The sequence below is a fragment of the Lissotriton vulgaris genome, chromosome 7 (genome assembly GCF_964263255.1).
Source record: "Lissotriton vulgaris chromosome 7, aLisVul1.2, whole genome shotgun sequence".
Lineage (NCBI taxonomy): Eukaryota > Metazoa > Chordata > Amphibia > Caudata > Salamandridae > Lissotriton > Lissotriton vulgaris.
In genome coordinates this window covers 95546081-95569018 of record NC_141695.1, presented here as the reverse complement: position 1 = coordinate 95569018, position 22938 = coordinate 95546081, and the positions used below count along the sequence as shown (strand labels likewise).

The following is a 22938-nucleotide window of genomic DNA, read 5'->3' as shown; positions in this document are numbered from 1 at the left end:
CTCTGACAAGTAAACCAAATAGTCAATCATGGAATCACCATTTAATATATTCACTTACAATAGGGAGAGCAGATGCACTGTAGGACTAGTCAGCAGTGGTAAAGTGTCCAGAGTCATAAAAAAGCCAACAACAGGTCAGACAAAATATAGAGGAAGGCAAAAAGTTCAGGGATGACCCTGCAAAAAGGGCCATGTCCAACAGTATTCATTTGCATTTACATTTGTTTATGGTGAAAACACACTTATGTATGCGTGTAATGAAAATTATGAATAATTGTCTTTAGTTAAATTTTATGCTTAGGCCTATATTTCTGCAGTAGTGAGCATAAAATTATCCCTTTCAGCCCTCTTCATGATCCCCTTTTGTATTGCTTTGTTCGCCCTAAATTGCCAGGGTATGCTCAGACGTGAGTCCCTTGCTCACTTGGCCACTGGATTCAAGATAGCCTGGCTGATGAGGATTATGAATCCGAAACAAAGTCCCAGGATGCTTGTTTCCGGTCCAGGGAAGACATGGCTTGGCAGTTCGGGCGGGCCATGATGCACAGGGTCAGACTGATTTGCATATGGTCATGTCTGAACTGGGGTGGCTGAGTGAGCTAAAGAATGGTGATGGATTAAACCCAGATCAGTTGACTGGGGGTGAGTGTTTGATTTGCTCAAACGCTCCGTCCATCATCCCCTTTTGTATCGCTTTGTTCGCCCTAAGTTGGCAGGCTATGCTCAGATGTGAGTCCCTTGCTCACTTTGCCACTGGATCCAAGATAGCCTGGCTGATGAGGATTATGAATCCGACACTGGTCCCAGGATGCTTGTTTCCGGTCCAGGGAAGACATGGCTTGGCAGTTCGGGCTGGACTGTTCCCATGAGGCACAGGGTCAGACTGATTTGCATATGGCCATGTCTGAACTTGGGTGGCTGAGTGAGCTAAAGAATGGTGATGGATTAAACCCAGATCAGTTGACTGGGGGTGAGTGTTTGATTTGCTCAAACGCTCCGTCCATCATCCCCTTTTGTATAGCCCTCTTCATGTAAACATTATTTGTGCTTTCTTGTGGATTTTTAAAAGGACAGATACATTTTGCCATATCTTAAATGGACACTACCATCAGACTCTAGTTCTTCCTGCTGTCTCATGGAAAGCTTTGGTTCTGAATATTTCTTTCGTGGATTAACCTATGTCTTCAAAACCGACAATCGATTACCATAATCTTATGGAAAAGAAACTGACTGTATCAACTTTTGCACCTTGTGATGGGATGACTGCTTCATCATTGACATACGTTGATTGGGCGACAGACGATGTCATCTCCGAACTTGTGGCTCTATAATATTGAATCCTCCAAAGAGGAAGGGGCTTCTTCTTCTTGCTTTCCATGAGAGAGGTTCTCAGGTGACCTCGAGACCAGGACAGAGAAGTCCAGCTGATGGTACTGCCTTTGTGGTATTAACTGCTCTTTTGCCTCTTCTACCCATTGTGAGAAAGTGCCATCTTTCTTGCATGGTATGCCCCCACTTTTTGCTGAATTGCTGATGTACGTTGACTGAGTATGCCCTGGGCTCCTGGAGCGCTTTGTGTGTGTGGGTGAGGAGCCTGAATGTGATCCTCTTGTTGATGGGGACCCAGTGCAGGTTTCTCAGGTGGGCGGATATGTGGATGTGGCAAGGGATGTCGAGGATGAGTCGTGCGGAGGCGTTCTGTATGCGTTGTAGTCGTTTCTGTAGTTTGGCGGTGGTTCCTGCGTATAGGGCGTTTCCGTAGTCCAGTCGGCTGGTGATGAGGGCCTGGGTGACGGTCTTTCTGGTTTCGGTGGGGATCCACCGGAAGATCTTTCGAAGCATGCGCAGGGTGTTGAAACATGATGACGAGACGGCGTTGACTTGCTTGGTAATCGTGAGGGAGGAGTCCAGGATGAATCCCAGGTTGCGTGCGTGGTCTGAGGGTGTCGGCGCGGAACCCAGTGCTGGGGGCCACCAGGAGTCGTCCCAGGCAGATGGGGATTGTCCGAGGATGAGGACCTCCGTTTTGTCTGAGTTCAGCTTCAGGCGGCTGAGCTTCATCCATTCTGTGACATCTTTCATTTCTTCTTGTAGGTTGGTTTTGGCGGTGGCTGGGTCTTTGGTGAGGGAGAGTATCAGCTGCGTGTCGTCGGCGTAGGAGATGATGTTGATGTTGTGTTTGCGTGCGATGGTGGCAAGGGGGCTCATGTAGATATTGAAGAGGGTTGGGCTGAGCGCAGAGCCTTGGGGTACGCCGCAGATGATCTCGGTGGCTTCTGAGCGAAAGGGAGGGAGGCGAACTCTCTGAGTTCTGTCGGAGAGGAACGAGGTGATCCAGTCCAGGGCCTTTCCTTGGATACCAGTGTTGAAGAGGCGGGTTATTAGGGTGCGATGGCATACGGTATCGAAGGCTGCCGAGAGGTCCAGTAGGATGAGGGCGGTTGTTTCTCCGTTGTCCATCAGGGTCCTGATGTTGTCGGTGGCTGCTATGAGGGCAGTCTCGGTGCTGTGGTTGGCTCGGAATCCGGACTCGGATGGGTCGAGTGAGTTGTTTGCCTCGAGGAAAGCAGTCAGCTGTTTATTGACGGCCTTCTCGATGACTTTGGCCGGGTAGGGAAGAAGAGAGATGGGGCGGAAGTTCTTGAGGTCTTTGGGGTCCGCTGTGGGTTTCTTCAGAAGGGCGTTGATTTCTGCGTGCTTCCAGCTCTCGGGGAAGGCAGCTGACACGAACGAGATGTTTATGACGTTTCGGAGATGGGGTGCGATGATGGTGTCAGCTTTGTTGAAGATATGATGGGCGCATGGGTCCGAGGGGGAGCCGGAGTGGATGGAGTTCTTGACGTTGGTGGTGTCTTCAGTGCTGGTGGGGGTCCTGGCGCTGATGGTGGTGGTGGGGGTCGCTGGTTGGGAGGCTGGAGGCGGAGTCTGGGGTCCGAAGCTGTCGTATATATCTGCGATATTTCGGTGGAAGAACGTGGCGAGGGAGTTGCAGAGTTCTTGTGACGGTGTGATGTCGTTGTTCCTGGCCCTGGGGTTGGAGAGCTCTTTGACGATGTTGAAGAGTTCCTTGCTGTTGTGGGTGTTGTTGTCTAGTCGCTCTTTGAATGATGTCCTCTTGGTGGTGCGGATCAGCTGGTGGTGACGGCGGGTAGCGATCCTTAGGGCTGTCATGTTTTCTGTAGTTCATTCGTAGCGCCAGGTTTTTTTGAGGGTTCGGCAGGATTTCTTTGATTCTTTGAGGGCCTCTGTGAACCATGAGGAATGTGCAACAATGCACATCCCGGAGCTAGGTGCTGAGCTTCCTCCCCCAGGATGGGCAGGGGAAGCTTCAAAGGCATGCCGCCTTTGTGAGCTTCTCCATGCCACTTGTTGTACTCAGCAACTGGTACCCACCGGTTCTGGCCCTCTCTCTGGGGGGGAAGACAGGCGGGAAAACCTAAGTGAGGAAATGGGGTGTGCCAGCCTCTGCCAACCCCACCCCTCAGTTGGGGGAGGCGAGGTGAAGCACAACTCCCGGCTACCGCCATCTTGAGGATGGGGAGCCCTACTCAATCAGGACTAGGCTCCTGCCCCCTCCCACTGGAGAGTGGCATGATAGGGGGTGTACTCACCCCAGGAAAGGGACCCATTGGTCCCTGACCTTTCCCTTCCTGTAATGCCCCTAAATTTAGTATTTAGGGGCACCCTGAACCTTCCTACCTCAGATCCTGATTCCGAAACAAGAAGAAGACCAAGAAGAAAGGAGACCAGCCCTAATGCGGCTAACAAGAGAAGGACATCAACTGACTTGACCCCAGCCTTACAGGCCATTCGACCCTCGAACCTGCTCCTGCTAAATCCCGGCGTTTCCAGTGGTCAGCAACCTCGAAAACGATGGAGGACCTGACTGTCCTGCTCATCTAAAGACTGGGACTCCCACGAGCAGTGGTTATCCTCAAACAGCAACAACCCCTGGTACCAGCCAGGAACCGCAAATCCAGCACACTCTGCACCCGCCGAGTCCGGCCTGTGCCTGAGTGAACAAAGACCATGAGGACATCCCCCCGGCAACTGAGACCACAAATCCAGCACCCAAGGACCCTCCTCGGTGCTCCTGGCGACACCTGCAGCCTCACAACCAGGAACCCCTCCAACAGCGACCAGCAGAGGGTAAAATTTCCTGACACCAAAAGACACCCCTGCACCCAACTCCTGGTTGTCTACCTAACCTACAACTTCCCAACTTACCTCTCGAAGTGGTGGTCGTACCTGAAGAATCTCCGTCCCGAGCCTGCAGTCTTTGTTCGTCTTGCAATACATTGTGCGCCCGATGGCCCAAAAGCACCCTCCACCCAGCCGCCCGAGTGCCACTGGAAGTGCAGAATCTGTTCTATTCTACTTCCCCACTTGCCCTGAGCAAGTGACCAGGAGCCCTGCTCCCACAGCCATGTGGTCTGCCTGCTAGCAGCCAACAACCAAAGGCCCCCTGCCTGCCATGGGCTAACATTGAGCCTACTCTCTCTGCACCCGGCTGCCCCTGTGCAGCTGAGGGTGTAACACCTGTACCTACCTGACCCTGGGAGACCCCTGAGTCTTACCCCAGAACCGTAACTCTGCCAGTCTAGTACCCGAAAACCGATAACTTGCATTTTCTCCAGAGTGTAACATTGGCCAGTTTTCACTTGGAAATTCTTCTAAGTGTCGAGTTTTGAAACTGAAATATTCCTTAAAAATCATCTGATCAACGAAAACAAAATTACTCACCTGTTACCAGGAGAGATCCCAGTGCTGGATATTTGTGCCCAGCACTGACCCTAAAAAAGTCATTACAACTGTGATTTTCTAATAGCCTGATTTTCCTCTATAGGATAACATTGCTTGGTTTTTACCAACATTTCTTCTTAGTGTCGATTTTCAAAACATACAAATATTCCTTAAAAATTGCCTGTGTAACAAAGAGAATTTTAACTGTTTCCAGGAAATGCACTAGGGCTGAATCGCGGATCCAGGCCTGAGTAAGAAAAACATTTGTAAAGTGATTTTATTGCATTTACTTAAAACTACCCACTGAGCTCAATGTTATTATTGGGTTAGGATCGTGTTGCATATTGCAACAACTGTATCTATTGCATTTAATAGTCTACTGCTATTTGAAAGTATTCAACTGCAGCATCTCATTCTGAGAAAGTATTTTTATACCAACTAGTGGTTCTAAAATAAAACAACAATATATTTTTATATACAAAACAATTGGCCTAGAGTTCAGTTCTTGAGTGTATGAGACCATTTGCTGACTGAGTGTGTACAAAAAATGCTTTACACTGTCCTCTGATACTGCCTTGCTGCTCGACCAAGCTACCACTTTAGAGAGTAAGGTTATATCTAACTTTAACCTCTGCCAAACCTCTGGGGACTGTGGACTCTGTGCACACTGTACCTTACTTTGGTGCAGTATATACAGAGGCACTTTCTGACACCCATGGACTCAGGCTGACCAGCTTGCTCATTCACTTTTCATGTCCATGACCAAATGTCTTTGTCGGCTGAGAGAACTTGTACGAAAGTATTCCTCTACCCTTGCCGGGGAATGGATTTCCTTGCCTCAACTTCTGAAAAGTTGATTTATTGATTCTGACTAAACTTCTTTATACAACTATCTAACTGAAACTCTAAATTTGCTTTGAGTCTTCTTAAATTTAAAAATGTTCTCTCCACAGAAACTGTGCATACTACATTTGAATAGTAATGTATAGTAAGGAGAGTCCGATTATTTTCAGAACATCAAGTTCTATTGATTGAACACCCAACTGATGGCATTCTTAGAAAGCTACAGGAAAAAAGATCTCAGCTAAGTAGGCCCCATCACGGGCGCGTGATCAGGCATTGCACCGCCGGCCCGATAAGGAACAGACCCGATGATGAAGCAAGACACCTAGCTGGCTGGGTGTGTGAGGGTCTTTTTCCGAAGGAGAAAATCCTTCTCCATGTTATCCAATCCCCATGGATGCAATTGATCAGTCCATTTCTAACACTTTAACTCCTGCACTTTCTGTTAGGAACTGCATACTGGTTTTGCTTTATTGTTACTCCGGACGTGTATGCTAGACTTCATTAAATAATAGTCCGTTCTACCCTCCTTGGTGTCTAACTATCTATTCTTAGAAAGCTGCCACCTGCTCAACCCTTCCCAGTCTCTGGTTGAGGTCTTAGACAATATAAGACTTTCCCTGGATGATGGACACGCAGCAATACCGGTTTTAATGGATCTATCAGCAGCTTTCAAAGACCACAGACAGTTTTAAAAAACGGTTAAAACATGGATGTTTTAGCCGCGCTATTAGGTCATGATTAAACCCCAGTCTGTAGCCCAAACCTGCTGACATGAAGCAGCGCCTAGAGACCCGTTCAGGGTGATTTGTTGCACTTAATAAGTAACAAGATTAATACTGATGTTATTTTACATTGCAGTAACAGTTATTGGTTTGCATGATCCTGGACCATCTGAACTTCTTCAGGGAGTTTGGATTTCTTGTTATCCTGTATCGCTATAGTCAGGGCACGAGTCCTGAATAAAGAAGTGGGGGGACGCAGTCACCGGAAGTGACGTCACGACTGGAAGTGATGTCACGAAATGTGCGCTCCGATCTCGTCCCAGAGAGGCCAAAGAGTGAAGTCCAGCGGTTTGACAGGAGGGACGGCGTCCTCCCAGTAAAATAAGTGGGGGGACGCTGTCCACCGCGTGGTACCCCGACTCGAGCCCTGGCTATAGTATGGTTTTGAGGGTGGTGTATTTAATTCTCATTACAAATCGGTATGTTGGTTTTCAATTATTGGTCCTTTTTGGGTAACCAACGGTCGACAGCCTATTTCTCTCACCCCTCATTGCGAAGAGCAAGGTCCATTGGAGGACTGACCTTATGGGGTTATGAGAAATACTCAATGAATAATTGAAGTAAAAAGAATTGGGCCCAGGTAAAACGCTGGATCGAACTCGAGGCAGACAATTGAGGGTTAACACACACAAGAGACTTTAAGAAACACACTGAACACCGCAATTTCACAGTTCTTACCAGGCCGTCTTGGGTGTCAATCAGAGCCAGGGTGGAGTTCAGTTCAGCGCACCAGTCTTTGCCCTCCGTCCAGTTTCCGTACGCTTCAGAGAAAAAGTAACACTTGTTCTGATACCAGATCCAGTCATCGTCACAAGGGGGCAGGATCTGCTCCACAGTGGGCTGGGTTATATTTAAAACTGTTAAAGCAAAAATTAAGCTATTATATCTGGAGCCTCAACTTGAATGAGTTCTTACAAGATGGCCACAATACAACGAGAGAGGATGTGGCCTAACAGGTAGAGCAGTCGACCTCTAAGTTGTGGAACCGGATTGAGTCTTGGTAGGGATGCTCAACATCCTGTGATTCTGGGCAAATCAATTTATATCCTCAGGACTTTTTTACAAGCCCCTTGTGCCACTTTTGCGTCATTTTTTCTGTGTTAAAAGTGACGCAAAAGTGATTCAAGGGGCTTGTAAATCTGACCCCCCTGTGTAACAAAATGAATGTGCCCATCTGTAACGCAACTGGTGCTCATGTAAAAGTACTCGGCTGTCTTAGGATCGAGTTGGTGCTATATGTAATTCCCAACCCCAAAAAAAGATGTTCTTAAGAGCGTGTGACTGACAAGTGTTTGAACTGTCTGGAAGAAAGAGCATTGCACCTCGCAGTGGTGGTGGGGGTGACACCCCAGAAACTAGGTCGCTTGCAAGAATCCAGGACAGTTTGCTTCAGAGCACTCTCGGGACACAAGGGCAGGCTACTCCCGGGTCACTCTCGGGACACAAGGGCAGGCTACTCCCGGGTCACTCTCAGGACACAATGGCATGCTGCTGCAGTGTGTGACACCCTAGAAATAAGGTAGCTCTAAGGGCACAGGGAGAGGCGGCTACCGGGACACAAGAACTGGCTTTTCCAGGACCACAGTCTGCACACAGGGACACCCTTCCTCTGCATTCCTACTCTCAAGACAGCAAGGCAGGATGCTCCTGGGATGACACTCGGGACTCAGGTGAACGCTGACATTGGGTTCAAACGCTCAGGAAACAAGGGCACGTGCTAGTGTATCGTGAACTGTCACTCACACCATAGCACGTGCCCTGCATATTTTTAAACAAGCATTGGCATAGCCAATAGTAAGCAAGTAATTCTTTATTGCTCAGTTAAATAAAACCATTGCAATCAGCTACATGAGCTAATACATATAAACAAACTTTAAAATAAATATGTATCTAATACAACACTTTTTATCAATGAATTTGTTAAAATTGATTTGAAACATTGGAAACTGTTCATGAGGCTAAAAAGTGCATTCTAAAAATTAGGCATCATTAGCGCTTTCAATAAACTAAGATAAAAATGAGTTATGTGGCCCAAAGTGTCTCTATTAAAATCCATGCGACTGCTGGTTCTTGGAGCAATTTTGAGCAGCACCGTCAGGTGGGCGTGACAGTCACAAGATAGACCTTCGGGGAGAGTGTATTAGCTGGTTGCAAGCGGCTTCTATAATTTTGTACCGTTGTGTTCGATCCTTAGTGACGGAAGTGTACAGGCTTGTTTAAAAGAAAAGGAAGAATTTTATATTTTGTGATTAAGATGGGCGCATCCAGAATGTCTAGGGGTGCAGCATATATTATTTAATGACGGATGCCGTTTTCTTCGACCCCCTTCGTGTCAGCGTAAAAAGTTTTTGCATATGCAAGGTTTTAACTTTGAGGTGGTTGTCGTTACCAAGTGGGGCAAATGTAAATGCAAATGTACAGGAATTTATATAGCGCAAATCACCGAGCGGTTTCTAAGCGCTTGCTTAGGGAACCCGTCCTGGTATTCCCCTGTGAGATAACCCCGGCAGGGTATCTGCAAGGTGAAAGCCAGGCATCCCGCCGCGAAGGGCCGTTGTGGAGATTAAGCAAGCTATTGCCCAGAGTCCAGAGTGTGAACCCGTGAATCGAGTAGGCACCGGAGCAAGAATTGTCAAGTCTATGGGCATATTTTTAGAACTCAAGACCCCGCCGAGCCGGGAATTGAACCCTGGTACCAGGCTGACTTCTGCTTCCAGGTCTGCCTCCTCTAACCAGTGAGCCACACTTCTCCACTGGGGCAGTTGGACTTAAATGCCTTATGAGTTTGCTTCATTCAATGTTTCCCTTCTGGCGTTCTGCTTTTTTCCGCTTTTTCCAAAAATTTGAAAAGATGACTTGCTAATTGGATGTTTTTGTCGTCAAAGCATGCTTTGACCGCCTGCCAGCATGTTCTTATTCCTAGTTTCTTTAGGGTTGGTTTTAAATGATGTCTGCGCTCCTTTTTCAGTCCTTTGCAAATGCATATTAAGTGAAGGATATCCTCTTTTAGGTCCCCATATAAAGGGCAATTTGTTATAGTTTGGGGCCATTTCCACGGGGGAATTTGGTATTGTGATGGAAGAATGCCCAGCCATAATTGTGTAAACTTCTCCTTTGTGAGCACAATATCATCTGCATACACCAAGTTCGAGAGATTGAGTCCTCCTAGATTCGGGGCATGAGAGTTACTTTTGTCTAGCTTCAATGAGAGATCAGACAAAGATTTTGAAAAGGGTCGGAGCTAACACGCACCCTTGTTTAAGACCTTTGGTTGTCTGTATTTTCCTTGACTGGCAGTAACCTAATCCCAACTTAATTTGTACCCATGTGTTCGTATGTAGTAACACCAATTGAGATAGTAGGGTTGATGGCATTTTTCTGTTGGCCAGCTTCTCCCATAATAGATTTCTGTTGATGTTATCAAAAGCTGAAGTGAAATTGATGAAACATACGTAAAGAGGCAGGTTGGTGAGTTTAACAGAATCTATTCGGAGTGTTAAAGCCAAAATATTTGTTGTTGTTCCCATTTGTTTCCGAAAACCTGTCTGGGTGATGGGAATCACTGCATTTTCGTTCGCCCATTCTGTAAGCTCCTCTAGTAAAAGGCTGGCATAATATTTGGCCTCATTGTCGATTAAGGCAACGAGTCTGTCGTTTTTTGGTTCATTTATGCTGCCTTTTTTGTGGATTGGAGCTATTATTGAGCCTTTTCATGATTCAAGAATTATTTCAGTTTCTAAAATCTGTTTACACAGTGGTGATAACGCCGCTGCCCAGTATTACGGGTTTTGTTTGTACAGAATGGGGGGATTCCATTGGGGCCCGGCACCCACTCTATCTTTCATTTCGCTATCCTCCTTATAATTTGTTTTTCTGTGAAGGCCAATATTGTGGTCTCCGTTAGTAGGGCGCAATCTACGACTTTACTGTTGGGTTCTGAAAGCCCCGTTATGGTGATCTTTGGTGCTATGTTAAAGTGGAGAAAAAAGGTAATTGGACCAAGCTTCTTCAGTAAGGTGAGAATTAATGCTGGGTCCTCTCAGGCTCTGGAGGTTGTTCACCATTTTCCAGAATCTTCCACTATTGTTTAATTTAGGTTGGTGTTTTGTTTTATTAACATGTCGTAACCTTCCATGGTATGACGTCACTTTATGGGGCTTTTTTGGTTTTGGGCTACCGTTGTTGTGTGGACCTTTTGTTTCCTTGTGTGTGCAGTCCCAAGGCTGCTGGTGAATAGCTCCCATAAACTTAAGTTGTCTATCAGAGTCACAGTGCTTTTTTCGCTTCCTTCTCAAAGCCTTCCAAGTTATGCATATTACATTTTTTTGTGTGACTGAAAGTGAAGATACGAAGTTTACTGCTGGCAAAGTTACCGCTACCCCGTGGATGTTAAGGGTGATCTCTTGCGGTAAGTGGTCACTGGCTGACATCCTTCCTATTTGGAAATCCAAGACTTTGACGAAAAATTGTAGAGATGTGAATGTAAAGTCTATGCTTGAACTTGCGGTCGGGTTATGAAAAGTTTCTGCTGAGGGGCTGTTGTTTGTGAAACGGCCGTTTAGAGCTAAAAGATTAGGATGTTCTGAATCCTTTAAACTGTCTCTTGCCAGACTGTTATGTTTAACCCATTTGCTTGCCTCCTGTTGTGGTCTGCCCCATGCCAAAAACTGCTCTTCCAGAATTGAATCCCTTGTCTGGGGCCCTCCAAGATATATGTTGAAGTCCCCTGTTACTATGAGGTTAGATGATAACTCCTCTGACAGTGTTTTTGTCACTTCTGCAATCAGTAGTTTCATCCCAGCTTTTTTCTCATGAGGGTGTAAATATACATTTAGCAATGTTAGCTTTTGGTTTTGTTCTATTCCCCCTAGATCCAGCTCTAATATTTTAATGCCATTGTTGCCTAACTGCTTAACATCTTTGTTCTTTATTTCATTACTACTCTTTATTGAAGTGTATATTGTTTGGCCTCCTTTTAAGTGGCCATATTTGGCATTTCTTATCGCTGGTAGATGATATGCTTTAAAGCCCTGTATTTTATGCAGTTGATCTGACCAGGTCTCTTGAAGGGCAATTATGTCAAATTTTTGGAGATAAAGTAGAAGCTGAGTATCATCAGCTTTGTTCCCCAGACTGTTTATTTTCCAAGAACATATTCTTAATTGATGTTTTGTTGCAATATTTCGTTGCGTATTTTGTCATGTCTTCAAGGCCCTGATATTAATGGTCCTTGCTATCCAATTCCAGTCATTTTGTCAGAGTGCTCCTTGAGTTTGCCTGGGGCTCAGTGAGTTGGTGTCCATCTCTAAGATTGATGAACGTCGGGCCCCCTTCAGTACATTCTCCGTTTTCACTGTTTTTTGTTTGCTTGGGAGGCTGCAATCGTCTCTCTCTTTAAGTGCCTGACATAGTGGTTCTGGATCCCCCATTTTTTCTGTCTTTTTAGGCGTATCCCCCATGCTTGGAAGCACGGTTCCATCTTCATGATTCTTTCGGCTATTTCCCGCGTGGCCCATGTTGTTTTGGTGACCTCTTGATCTGACAGGTAGTTATATTGTGCAAACTCCACAGATTCTAGGTCATTTGTACTTATATTCGTCAGGTTGCTGATGGTGGATAGTAGGCGTAAAATGTTGCCTCGGTTGAGAGTGTCCCCTCTGCCTCTTGACTTGTACACCGGAATGAGTAAGATTATGCCACTTTCGGCTCCCTCCTGCCTGTGGTCCCGTTATTTAGGTTCTTCTGTGACTGGTTTGGCCCGTGTCCAGTCGGCTCTCTTTCCGAGAAGTGGCTCATCTACCCGCGCCTATGATACCTCCGTGACTTCTACCGACGTAGGGCCCTGTATCAGGGGAGCTCCCTTGATGTCAACTTGCGACATTCCCAGCCTTTGGGTTTTTACTGTCTGCCCTCTTTGTCCCATTGGTGGGGTTATTTTTTCGGTGAATGGTTCCTGTTTGGCGCTCGCAGTTTGTGCCTTTATCTGTATGGTTGGAATTCTGACTTTGTGCAGTTTGTACAGTCTCCTTGGCCGGTGATGTTATTATGGCCGCAGTTGGCCTAGCTACTTCTGCTTCATCTTCTTCTTCTGGGGTCGAGTTTACCACTTTAAAGAATGCTTTTATGTTACTGGTCTTTTTTCTCCCTTTTCTTTTTTGTTTTCACCCGATATTATTTTGTTTCCTGGGTTTTTCCGGGCTTTCTTTCCCCATGCTTTGGCCGTGAGGGCTTTGATGATTGATGATTTCTGGAACATTACCCTGTTATCCCTGTGTGTAGCTGGGATGTATGTTCGATTGCTCAGAGCCATCCATTTGTTGTATTTCTGCTGGCATCTTTGAGGCTTTCCCTGCAACTGCGGCGTAGGTTTCGTCTTTGATTTTCTCCAAGGTATTTGGGCTGTTTGGATCCACCACTTTGGGGGTTTGGGCCATGTGCCCGTTCTTGGTTTTAGGATTTGATGTATTGGGTAGGTTCTGTGTCTCTGTTTTTTTGCTGCCCGATACCTCCTAGTGGTTGGAGTGGACTTATGTCCTTACCGTCTATGTCTCTTTTATTGCATCTGAGGCTACTGGGGGGATCATGTGCAGAGCTCATCAGATTTAAGCTCCCAAGCTGTTCTCTTGACTGGCTGAAATGTGGATTTGATGATACATTCGCAATGCCCGAGTTTGCTTCATCTTTTGCGATGTCAGTTTTTTTTTTTAATCAGACAGGATACCCCCCAGTAATAATGGGATTGTTGTGCGTTTCTCCACAATTGTGTAGCAGGCATAACTCGGCTGTGTTATTTTTGTTTCTGCTTGGACCCTCTTGATTATGCCGTTCATGTCTGCCAGCTTGTTATCGATATTGGATATGTGTTTGCTAGGAAGTTTAGGAGGGATAATTGCATATCCATTTTGTCTGAGTGGTACTGCATGGCCTTTATTGAGAGCTGTAACGTGTTTAGCAAGGATGACCACAGTATTTCCGGTCCCTTTGAAAGCTCTCCTGTGATTGGATTAATATTGGGTTCTCGTTTGCTGTCTTCCTCCTGAGGGATAACTGGGGAGTATGATGCTACTAGCCTCTCCCACTCCTCTTTTGTAATCTGAGGGGCATTTTCTAGTTTAGGAATATCCGTTTGATCATGCTCTATCTCTGTTTCTTCTATCTCTTCTATCTCTTCTGTTTCTTCAGTGTACTGTCTTTTCAGCGTTTTTCCTAGCTCTCTCCCATCTTCCTCTGGATCATGGTCTGGTTGAGTCGATTGGACTGGGGCCTGGTCTGTGGCGATAACTGTCACTAGATTGCTGATATTGAATCCTGGGTTTGTTCTTAATTGATCCTGAGCGTTAGGGTCCTTGGTTGATGGCTGTCTTAGGGTTTGTGGCTCAGAATTTATGGCTGGATCTGATTTTCTGTTGTTGGTGAGCTCTTTATTGTTTTGTTCAGCCCCTATTACTGTAATTGATGGCTACAAAGTTGGCAGGATTTCTATCTTCGGCTCAAGCGGGTAGCCCCTTTCGTAAGTGGTGCTATTATTGACGTTGTAATTTTCCCTGCAGCAGCCGTTGCCAATGCCAGTCATTTCGGCCTGGATGGGGCTTTCTTGGGTGTGCGGGATCTCAATTCACACTCAGCCTTGCCCTCAATCCCACTTCCTTGATCTTGCCCCCATCCAGCCCTTATGCCTCTCTCATATCTCGTTATATCTTGTGTTATATTTTCGGTGTTTTCACTTTTTTCGCCTCCAGGGGCAGTGTTTTGGGTGCTCTCCTCGGGTTCCATGGGGTAAGGGAAGGGAGTCCCTTGAGATTGCTATTTGAGGTGCTTAGGAACAAGCCAGGATCTTTCTATAATGAGAAGATTGTGTACATTTTTAGTTGATGACCCTTAGTTGCCGGCCTGCTCAGGGTTTCCGAGTCTACCTCTTCATAGAATAGGTTTTCTGATGGAGATAGCTCCTGCTCCAACAAGTTGTTTGTTTCGTTTGGTGCCTTGGGCTTGCTATTGTCGCGCCTTCTTGCCGGGACATTGTTTGTCGCTTTCCTGACTTTCCCTGACCTCATAGCGCTCTCATGGGGTTACAGTTGTAGTCGGCACCCCAAGCGATTTGTTCAAGATTGCTTGCTTGCCTGCTCGAGTGGTTAATTACTTGGTATTACTTGGTGTTGATTGGTCACTTGTTTTGATTTGATTAATTGATTATTATGATGTTTGGCTGGTTTTCCTGGTCACTGGATTGCCAATCCTTCCCAATCAATCCAGTGCTGATCACAAGTAGCCCAAAAGAACGTAAACATGGATCCCCTGTATGAATTCTAGGAAAGACTGACGGATGGGGTTCTCTGTGCATTTTCTATGACATTACTACTTAAATTCAGTGTTTCTGCCCTAGCCTATTCCTGCACTTACTTCTTCCTGCCCCGGCCTGAACCTCTCTGCATCCTGGACTCTGCCCCTCCGGCGCGCTCCATGACTCGCTCTGTGGGACACGCCGAACTAGCGCCAAGTGATGACGTAGGTACATAGATTACGTCACCAGAAACCATAAAGAAAAGACGTGGAAACTTAACGCCCGGTCAAACAACAAGCACCCTGATAAAATGAACAGTGCCTGGCATCCATCGTATGAGTCACTTACACAGTCCCTGGACCTTAATCCTTGCAGAGCCGATGGAAGACCGACGCCTCCGTCTTCTGTGCATGAGTGTCCCACCAGGACAGTGCAGCTCCTAGGTTCCCATGCACTAGTGCTCACCTAAGAGCAGAGAAACCCCCTGGCTCCCCTCACCAGTGCTCACCCCGAAGTGGTATGGGACGCTGTCTCTCTTGCACTAGTGTCTACAGCAGTCAGCACTCTGGTCCCCATGCACAAGTATCCCCCCCGACCAGTGCGGCACTCTGGTCCCCATGCACACGTATCCACCCCAGTCCAGCCGGCACCCTGTTCCGGTGCACAGAAGTTAGCCACAGGTAATGCAGTGCACTCATTTCTACCACAATCACGTCCGAATAATGCAGCACCTTGGTCGCTTGTGCAGTGGTGACCACCCGAGAATATCGTACACGTCCCCAGCCCTGCAGGATGCGATGCTCTGGGCTCCGTCCACGCAAGCCCCACTCCGGGACTCCTAACTGCCAACAGGAAGATGTGGAAAAAATGCTCCTAAGGCGCTGCCGATGCCCACTGTCCGCGGGCAGCGGGAACGAGAAATTAGCACCAGGTCACCGGGCGGGCATCAAAAGTGTGCCGCGACACACCCCCCAATCACCTCACATGGAGCTCCACTCACTGGACTGTTGCGGGGACTCCCCTTTTCCGGCACTGCTCCTGGTGCGTGTGCTGCTCGTGGGAGCCCTCCTCAGCTGGGCTACTCTGGCGATGACTCTGAGGCAGCGGGAGGGCACCGGCAGTGAACCTTGGCCGGTCCCGCCTCTCCTCAGCTGTGGAGACACCTTCTGATCGGCAGGCATGTCGGGGAGCTCCCCTTACTTCCACAAGGGTGCAGGCAGGGCAACACGGAGGAGGGGTGGGCTGCTGCCGGACTCAGGCTCTCCTTCTCGGCATCTGTTGGGCTCTCCACCAGCACGGGAGCCCCACCGGTCCACACGCCCACTTCCTGCTGGTTTCTGGTCAAGCCCTGCCCACGTCTCGGCGAGGGCTGCCTGACTTCCTGCTTCTTCCGGGTCCTGGCAGTGATTCTTTTCCTTTGTAAATGCGGCAATGCGGGGTAGGCACCCGCTATGTAAATAAAGGTGATGTTTAATGTGATTTACGCCACACACTGCACGCATGCAGACTTTCACCAGCCTAACATCTAATTCGGCAATGATTGCAGGTACCGATATCCAGGCGAGTGACCCCCAGGAGTGCGTCTTCGTTCATCGCAAACTAGGCACCCGCGCTTTGCTTATAACATTTTAAAAGTAAAGCACGGGTGCTGCGATTATACTAAAATGAAAGAAATAGATGTTTTTTCTATTTCTTTCATTTAGGTATAATTGCAGCACCTGTGCTTTACTTTTAAAATGGTATTAGTAAAGCGTGGGTGCCGTGATTATACCAAAATGAAAGAAATAGAAAAAAATATATATTTCTTTTATTTTGGTATAATCTCGGCACTCGCGACAACGTACACATTTCTCTTTCAGAGCCGCCCCATTCGGACGGCCTCAGCCTGACTTAAAAGGTTTCTTATCTTCTTTATGGGGCCATCTGTTTCGCCCCATAAAGAAGATACGAAACCTTTTATCACAGCAGTAAGTCAAGGAAGCCAGTCTGAAAAGGAGGGGGCTAAAAGAGAAAAAAGTATGTCACAGGGACCTCTTTTCCAATGACTGGCCACCATTTAGCATGAATGGTTACGCCAGCCAATGGAAAAGAGGGGAGGGGATTAATCTTGCTACTGAAAGATATTCTATGTCATTAAATCTCGCCAGCGAGACTGCGCATATGCGCAGCCTACGCTAGCTGAGAATTAACCACAAAGCCAATGGTAAGCATTGGGTGGAAAGCATTCCTTGGTAAGCTTTCAGAATGGCCACTGAAAACAAGCGAGGCCACTTCTGCTCAGACCCCCTGCCCCGCTAGTTAGGCATACATTAACGGGCTGGCCCTGTGAGAGAAAGAAAGTGTCCCCCGTAACATCATTTTTAAAACAGTTTTCAACTTCTTTTGCAATGTCCTGGGGAAAACAGTTCATTTTTACTTACATCAGAACTGTAATATTAGCACCTGCATGGAGCTTAAATTAGGCTGGTGTCTGCTGAGACGCTTAGCATTCTCTTTATGTTCATCTACTATAAACATTATCGGCACGTTAGTTTGGACTCCTTTTAGGTTATTATAGTGGATTAATCTAGCACAAGAAAGCAAAAATCTAGACAAAAATTAGTCCTCAACCCGTTACGCTACAATGCCACTGCAATGCTGCACCAGTAATAGCTACACCAATGACCAACATATTAAAAGTCACAAAAATTACTATGCTCACTTTAACATACTCTCACTAACTCAGTAACTATCTCACTCTCACCAAAAGACTAACTCACTAACTCACACACTACCTAACTACCTCTCTAACTCTCTCTCACTAACTCTCTCTCTCACCATATCACACTAACTAATTCTCTCACTAACAAAAAACACTGACTCTCACTATCCATACCTAACACACTCCCTCAAACTCTATTTTGTTATCTCTCACACTAACACTAACTTACTACTTAACTCACACTAACAAACTAAATAACTCAAACTCTTTCAAAACCTCACTAATTAACTCTCTCACTCGCTCACTAATTCTCTCGCACACAAACTCACTAGCTCACTAACTACATCACTAACTCACTCTTTCACTAATTAGCTAACTCTCTCATTAACTAACTACTTCTCTCACTAACACACTAGTCAGTCAGTCAGTCAGGATTCTTTATTCGATGATTAAAAATCACCATAAAAGTGCAAACATACAATGAGCATTCCCCCACCCCAATTTTTCACCCCTTTAAAAAACGATTAAACTTACATGAATCCCAATATTAATACAAACAAGTTGCAATGTTAAAAAAGGATATAACTGACCTTTAACACCTATCACTAAGAACCTCACAGTTCCCCCCCCTCTAGTTGCTCTCAGACGTACCGCTACTTTAATAAAATTGATAATACAGCACACTGTAAGGGGATCAGTCGCTTGTTGTAGAAAGATCAAAGCTTCTTGAGCACTTTTTATGTTAGCTTGTTTTAAAATATCAACCAAGAATCTACGCCTGGGCTCAGAATAAAAAGAACATAACAATACAAAATGAAGGGAATCCTGCGGAGACCTATTGTCGCAGCCGCAGGTTCCCTTCTGCTCAATTGTAGATGAATACCCTAATGGTGATGCCAATAAATAGGTAAAAGATTGAGCCTAAAACAGCTCATTAAAAACCTGTCCTGAGCGTTATATATCAAATATAAATAAGGTTCCATTCCTTTAGTGATCTTTACTAGGTTATAGGCACACACTGTGGTTTTGGCCCTTTCTTGCTCTGTTCTCTGTATAGCCCTGTGTACCAGAAACACTTTTTTTACAGTCCTTTTATGCTGTGGTGTAATTGCTGCTGGATCAGAGAAAAGATTCCCAAGGCCCAATATTTCCAATGCAGACTTAACATAACTGAGCCACAGGATTCCCGTCCATTTATGTCTTCCTTGGCAATCATTCATAATTTCACTGCTTAAAATTGCCTCTGGGTTTACCCAGATTTTTAACCAAGCTAAGATTGGCCTAACCTTCACCAGGTCTTCAAGATAAGATATCCCTAACTCCCTGTGTGTAATTGATGCAGCTAGGCTCTGTGGGGCTTTCAGGACGGAGCGTAGGTGTTTGTTCTCTTCCCGCTGAAGTTGACAAATGTTCACAAAGCCCCACACCTCTGCCCCATAGGTAACATTAGAGCAACACATGGAGTTATACAAGTTCAAAACCTGTTCAGGGCACCATCTCCCCAACCTTCGTCCGTATCCTGCAATTGCCCCGTTTGTGACATTCATCTTGCGGCAGCGTTCCTCCACCAGACAGTTAAATTTTAATGCACCGTCAAATAGTAAGCCCAGATACGAGAATGATTTAACTTTCTCTATCTTATGGCTCCCTATTGTGAAGGTACATTTATTACAGGGTTTGTTGCCTACTGCTAAAACATAAGATTTACTCAAATTAACAGACAGGTCTAATGAGCTCATAAAAAGTACAAAACCATCAATTAAAATCTGTAGACTCCTTGGTGTGCGTCCGAGAAGGACCGCGTCATATGCGTAACACACTAATTAACTGTCTCTCTCTCCCTCACACTAACTAACTCTCTCATTCTCTCGCTAACTCACTATCTCTCTCTCACTAACTCTCTTTTTCTCACTAAATAACTTTCCAACTCTCTCTCAATAACTAACTATCTGAATCACTAACACTATCTCTCTCACTAACTAACTCCCCCCCCCCAACCCCCCATAACAAAACAACCAATAGCAAACAGACATTAGGAAAAAGCAGTTAAAACAAGGCAGAAGCATGAGCTAATACTCAGAAAAATGGAATGAGGAAGCAGTAAAAAAACGGGACAAAAGCAGGAAATTGGAGAAAGCAGTCAGAAAAACAGGGGAGATGTTAACATTTTGCCCCCCCCCCCCCTGGAAAAATTTCTGTGGACGCCCTAGGGTGACCAACCGTCCGTAAATTTCACGGACTGTCCGTTATTTGGGCCCCTTGTCCGTTGTCCGTAGGCATTTCTTTCACGGACGCCGTTTGTCCGTAATTTTGGGGATGGCAGCCAGCTGTGCTGTTCCCCTGGGACAATCAGAGTCAGCTCGCACTTCTCTGAGGCTGCAACAGCCCCTCCCCGACCTCGCTCAGTCTTTGTACGGGCCCATTTTCATTCTGATGTGGATGATTCTCACCTAAAGAATGATAATGGGCCAAAGGTGTGGAGAAGCACCGGAGGAAGGGTAGGGGGCGGGAGGGGGAGTTGCAGATCAGTGGTTCATGGCCCTTCCTAACTTTGATCTGTGACTCGCAGATCAGCACAGGGCAGAATAACAAACAGATAAATAAAAGCAGGAATGATCACTGTGATGCAGCTTTGAGTGTGTGTTTGTGTGTGTGTGGGGGGGGGCGCGGGGGCAGAGGGTGCTGAAGTAGCCAAAAGCAGCGACACAAAGAGAAATAATGATAATGTGTGGTATCTGGTTCTTGGTAAATCAAAAAGAAGCACAGGGCAAATGGAGTGAGAAAGAGAAGGAAGAATAGAAAGCAAATAATGAAAGAAAGCTGGAAAGATAGAGAAAGATTTAGATTTAACAATGGAAGGAAGGACAAGAGGATGATCAAATGGAAAAAAGGAACACAAAATTAATGTTAATGTGGAATATGGAAATATGAAAAGAAAATGAAATATACATTTAAAGAATAGAGAGAGTGAGACAAAATGAAAGGATGCACAGACAGAAAGATGGAAAAAAATGGAGGATGTAAAGATAAAAGTAGAGAACAAAGGTGGATTGAAAGGACATAAGGAAAGAAAGAAAATGAAAAGACAGAAAGAATAAAATACAAAGGTCAATATAGGTAAATGCAGTTTTTGGCCAAGATTCTATCCTGCTGTAAAAAGCATACTTTTTTTTATTATTTTTGCAAATTTTTATTAGGGTAACAATTTTCACAGACTTCAAAAAGAGAGACCGGGATAGCTCACTTTGCTACTTTATTTAGTGCCATATAAAGCGGGGGGTATTTTTTGTTTTTTGGCCTCTCCCTTCCAATGGGCCCTTGTCTAGTTACAGCATGTGGGGTGCCATGCTCTGCATAGTTCTAGGGCACAGCATGCTGCTTTTGTGGAGGAGCCGTGCTGGAGGACCTAGCTACATTTTGAAATATCCGTCAGGATGAAAGGCAAAGCCTTCTGAGTGCTTTGCGCGTCTGCAACTTTTGGGCCATAACAAAAATGTCTATTTAACTCTAGTGATTAAAGTATCTCTTGGAGAGATCTGAGGTTTCACTAATCCCTGTTTTGACTCATCATAAAGAAGCATAGAGGCATAATGCACCTCTTGTAAAGCACAAAGTGTAACATGCAGAGCAAAGTATTTATTTGTATAATAATTGTAAAGACAACCCCAAACAATTTGTTATGTGTTATACCCACAGTTAGTATTTCGGGGTCACTGGAATTATGTGATGGTGCGGCTTCAACAGTTTCCGCATGATTATGGATTTGCCACATGTGCCACTGTAGTGTAGTTCCTAGTTTCCCACTAGGCCCTGCGCATTGGAATAACATAAACAGTAGTATCGACGTGGAACTGCTTATATTCCAGGCCTCCACTGACTATGCTAAACTTAATTAGGTTGTGTTACCAACTAGCTCAGAGGTCACTGGAAACTTTCTTCTCTGCATAGGAAGTGATCAGCTTCCTTGGCACAGACAAGAAGGGATTCAGTTTTCCAACAACCGTGCAACATGACAACTTTGCTCCTCAGATCAAGAGTCGATCTCTAGGGTCGTGTGAAACAATAGACATAGATTTCACTCAGTCAGTCTAGTGCAGTTTACTTTCACGAGATGTAGAGAATAGAGAGACGGGCGTGTATCAATAAAGGGTTAACATTTATTGAACAGTCTTTCTTCTCGTACAAGAGAAATTAATTGCCACAATTGCAATAACTGTTATTATAAAAAGTACGTACAGTAAGATAAGAATAGCGAAATAGAACTGTAAAAGCATTGATATGGTTTCTTAGCCATACAATGGTTTAAAAGTAATAAAACATATATACAGTCATATATACATTAGGCTAACATACTCAACTGGTGCTTCTAATTAAGCCTACCCCAGTGTGCCTGACCTAAGCCTAACACGTGAAAAGGGGAGTAAGTAAGTAGCTTAAGTTAAGTTGGTTTTGCCAAGGCTTGTTTCAAGAATTCTCGTCTAAGGGTTTAGTCAACACCATACCTCTGAATAGAATGATGGAGGATTGGTATCTCCTTCAGGGGTCTCTCTCGATATCCCAGTCACCTGCGAGGGTAAACTGGAAGCGCCGGGACTGGATTTCTCTGCACGAGAAAGGCAGCGGCTTCTCTCAGCGCGTCGAGGAAGGAGGGGTGACAGCGTCCGCGGGCAGCTGGGCTGGATGTCTTCGCAGAGGACGGCTGCACGGCTCCTCAAGCGTACTGTACCATAGTTCGCGCTGTAGCGGCGATAATGGTAATCAGCAGCTTCACCACCACAGGATAGCAGGCTGCAGCGACAGAGTGCTAGTTTTTACCAACACGGGGTCATGCAGGCAGCTGGCATCAGCAACAGGTTCGCTCGCTCATTGCTTAAGGCAACGTTGGTAATATTTATACCTGACAGGTGCCGGGTTTGACGCAAGTTTGCTGGACATAAGACGTCAATTAAAGATGTCACTAGGAAGTGGCAGTTATCAGTTGCTCATTAGAGTTCCATTACTAATCAAAACATAGCAAGCGGGGATTTCCAGGTTTGCTGAGTTTTTATCTTGTTGGAGAACTCGGAGTGTTATCTAGGAATATCAGATAGTGACTGCTGCTCTGTCATTGCACTAATTGGTCGCAAAGGAAGTAGCAGAGAGTCATGCTGGAATGTGGCTCTGTTCGTGTGAGGCCAGAGATTACTTTACAGAAAATCGCACTTGAACGGTTATGCCAATATAGGGAATAAAGGGATTTATAGCCGAATAGGGGCATAAGGTCACAGTATCGATCAGGAACATAGATAAGCACGCAACACCCACTCCACGTTTTCATGTCCATCTAAATTACTAAAACTAAGCAATTAGATGCATGTATAACATTGCCCACCCCAAAATACATAAATGCATTCGAAATAGGCGTACTTGTAATACATGGAATTTAGGTACTGTACGTATTTTTAAAGCATAGAAATCATTCAAGAATTATTGCATATGAAATCAATGAACGATTATGCAAAAGGAATTACACATGAAGTATCTCTGACAGAAGAAATGCGAGATAAATCATCACATAAAAATGCATTGTAATAACATGTGTGCTA

At 45.6% G+C, this 22938-nt stretch overlaps 1 protein-coding gene across 1 annotated transcript in view; it reads right to left on the bottom strand.

Annotated features, from left to right (window-relative positions):
* Window positions 1-22938, bottom strand: part of LOC147700901 (uncharacterized) — a 242391-nt gene that overhangs the window by 207655 nt on the left and 11798 nt on the right. Inside the window, exon 3 of the mRNA XM_086928536.1 lies at window positions 7050-7228. Coding sequence (XP_086784662.1) covers window positions 7050-7228 — 179 coding nt within the window. The remainder of the gene's footprint in view (window positions 1-7049; window positions 7229-22938) is intronic.